General features: G+C 34.5%; 1 protein-coding gene across 1 annotated transcript in view; it reads left to right on the top strand.

Annotated features, from left to right (window-relative positions):
• The window catches only part of LOC106875330 (uncharacterized), a 104,948-nt gene that overhangs the window by 94,549 nt on the left and 7,970 nt on the right, over positions 1–2,429 (top strand). Inside the window, exon 6 of the mRNA XM_014923420.2 lies at positions 2,030–2,104. Coding sequence (XP_014778906.1) covers positions 2,030–2,104 — 75 coding nt within the window. The remainder of the gene's footprint in view (positions 1–2,029; positions 2,105–2,429) is intronic.

Below are 2,429 nucleotides of genomic sequence, written 5' to 3' on the forward strand. Positions count from 1 at the left end.
ATTATTATTATTATTATTATTATTATTATTATTGAGGCGGCGCGCTGGCAGAATCGTCAGCACGCTGAACGAAATGCTTAGTGGTATTTCGCCCGTCGCTACGTTCTGCGTTCAAATTCCGCCGAGGTCGACTTTGCCTTTCATTCTTTCCGGATCGATAAAATAGGTAGCAGTTGAACACTAGGGTCAATGTAATCGACTCATCTCCTCCTCCCAAAGTTGCTGCCCTTGTGGAAAAATTTGAAACTATTATTATTGTTGTTGTTGTTGTTGTTATCGTATTTGAATTGACAACTGGAATGTAAACTGATATAAGTAATATATAAACTAACGTCAAGTTGTACTTTTTGATATCGGTATTATAAAATTAATATTTCTAATAAGATGTGTATTATGTTATAGATCAGCAGTATATATCGATTTCTAGCATTGGCACAAAGTCATAAATTTGATTTTGTCATGGTGGGGTTGTTAAGTGGAGAAAGACGCAGTTAGTTAAATTTACCCTTGTACATGACTGGTACTTAGTTCATCGGACCATGAGGGGTGAAATCCACCACAAGGTCCAATTCTTGTGGTGTGGAGGCTTGTATGCCTGAACAACCTTGAGGGCTATGTAATAGAAGCGCAAATTCCTGATAGGACCTTCTATGCTGAACAGATCAAAGGATAGAGGCCAGACTAATATGAACACTCTCTTTCCATAGGTAAAAATGGTTTTGCGAATGACCAACACCCTTACCTAGAAAGAAAAAAAAAGCAAAGTTACGAAACATCTATGACGGTTCAAAACTTACAAGACCTGGGGAAGGGAAATAACCTTGAGTTGAGAACAATGGAGAAAAGTTATCGATGATCTCCACTCTATAAGAAGTGAAGGACTTAAATATGTATGAGGGATGAAATACCATATCAGCACTGGTGTGAATTGACCCCTGAACTATGTCTCTCTATCAATTCTGCTATGTCTTGCGATGTATACTATAAACTAATTTTAGTTTTATAACGTATTATAAAATGTAAATAAAGCAAGGACCTAGGTAGGATCGTTCAATTGTCGGATCATACGTTGCAGCATTTCTTCCGGATATTTTCTGATTTCAAATGCTGCTGAAGTTAACTTTACCTTTCATCTCGCTGAAGTTGATACCATCGACACCAATCATGTACTGAAGTAAATGGAATTGACTAACCCATCCCTTCAAAACTGCTGGCCTTGAGCCAGAATCAGAAACTATAACTGAATACAAAGGCAGAGAACTGCCAGAATTATTAGCCCGCCGTGCAAAATGCTTAGCGGCATTTCGTCGATCTTTTCGACTTGAGTTCAAATTACACCGAGTTGACTTTGTCTTTCATCCTTTCGGGGTCGATAAAATAAATACCAGTTGATTACTGGGGTCGATGTAATCGACTAGCTCTCCCCCGCCCGCAAATTTCAGGCCTTTTGCCTATAGTAGAAAGGATCATTTAAAACAATCCTTTCCAAATGACAAGTCAGTGTGACTTGCAAAAAACACACAACCTTATGATTATAACTCAAAAGCTAAATACAGAGATAAGGAAAAACACTCATGATGAAGAAAAAATACAAACATGGATAGCAATCTCCCCTCGTCAGTTGTTAACTGGAGGTCATAGCGATTTCGGCAGCTTTTATGAAATATATATACATGTATAGCGATATAAATAACCACTTGTTTGAACTCAATACACATATACTTTAGAGTAAAGCGCCAGGAGATTACCGACCATATCAATTAATGAATGACAAAAGAACAGGAGTCACGTAATGACATTCATGAGCTTACAGCTGTTTCTGCTACAAGAAGCACTGCTCTCAGAACTAAGTGCTTCTGTAACATATTACATCTTTCTTGAAGTCATTAAAATATATGATATAATCATTTATATATCCTAATTCAGTTACCAAATTCTTTATTTTTATGTGTAATCTAAAACTTTGTAGTTTAGAGTTTCCTGTTGAAGAATAAATCTCATACATTTGCTTGTTTTTTTTATCCTTTAGATAATCTGAGAAAAATGTTAACCAAAGCCAAGAAACTTCGAAAAAGGGCAGAAAAGGACAAGAAAAAAATTCAAGGTAACTACATGTAATAATAAACTTATTGGTTATTTTCTTTTTACTAGACATTAATCCCTTTCTAGAATCAGTAGGGGATTAATGACGCCTTTAAAAATTTCCTAATTTGTTTCATCCAAATTAGAGGGTTCATATATAAAAAGAGAAATTAATTTGATATTACAGCGGATGTTCTTTGTTCACTGTGTTTGAAAATAATCAGAAACATATTGTAGAAAAATTTGAATTATGTTTTCTCGTATAACAATATATAATATATACTCAGTCATATATATATATATATGTATATATATATATATATATATATATATATATATATATATAT

The sequence above is a fragment of the Octopus bimaculoides genome, chromosome 2 (genome assembly GCF_001194135.2).
Source record: "Octopus bimaculoides isolate UCB-OBI-ISO-001 chromosome 2, ASM119413v2, whole genome shotgun sequence".
NCBI lineage: Eukaryota > Metazoa > Mollusca > Cephalopoda > Octopoda > Octopodidae > Octopus > Octopus bimaculoides.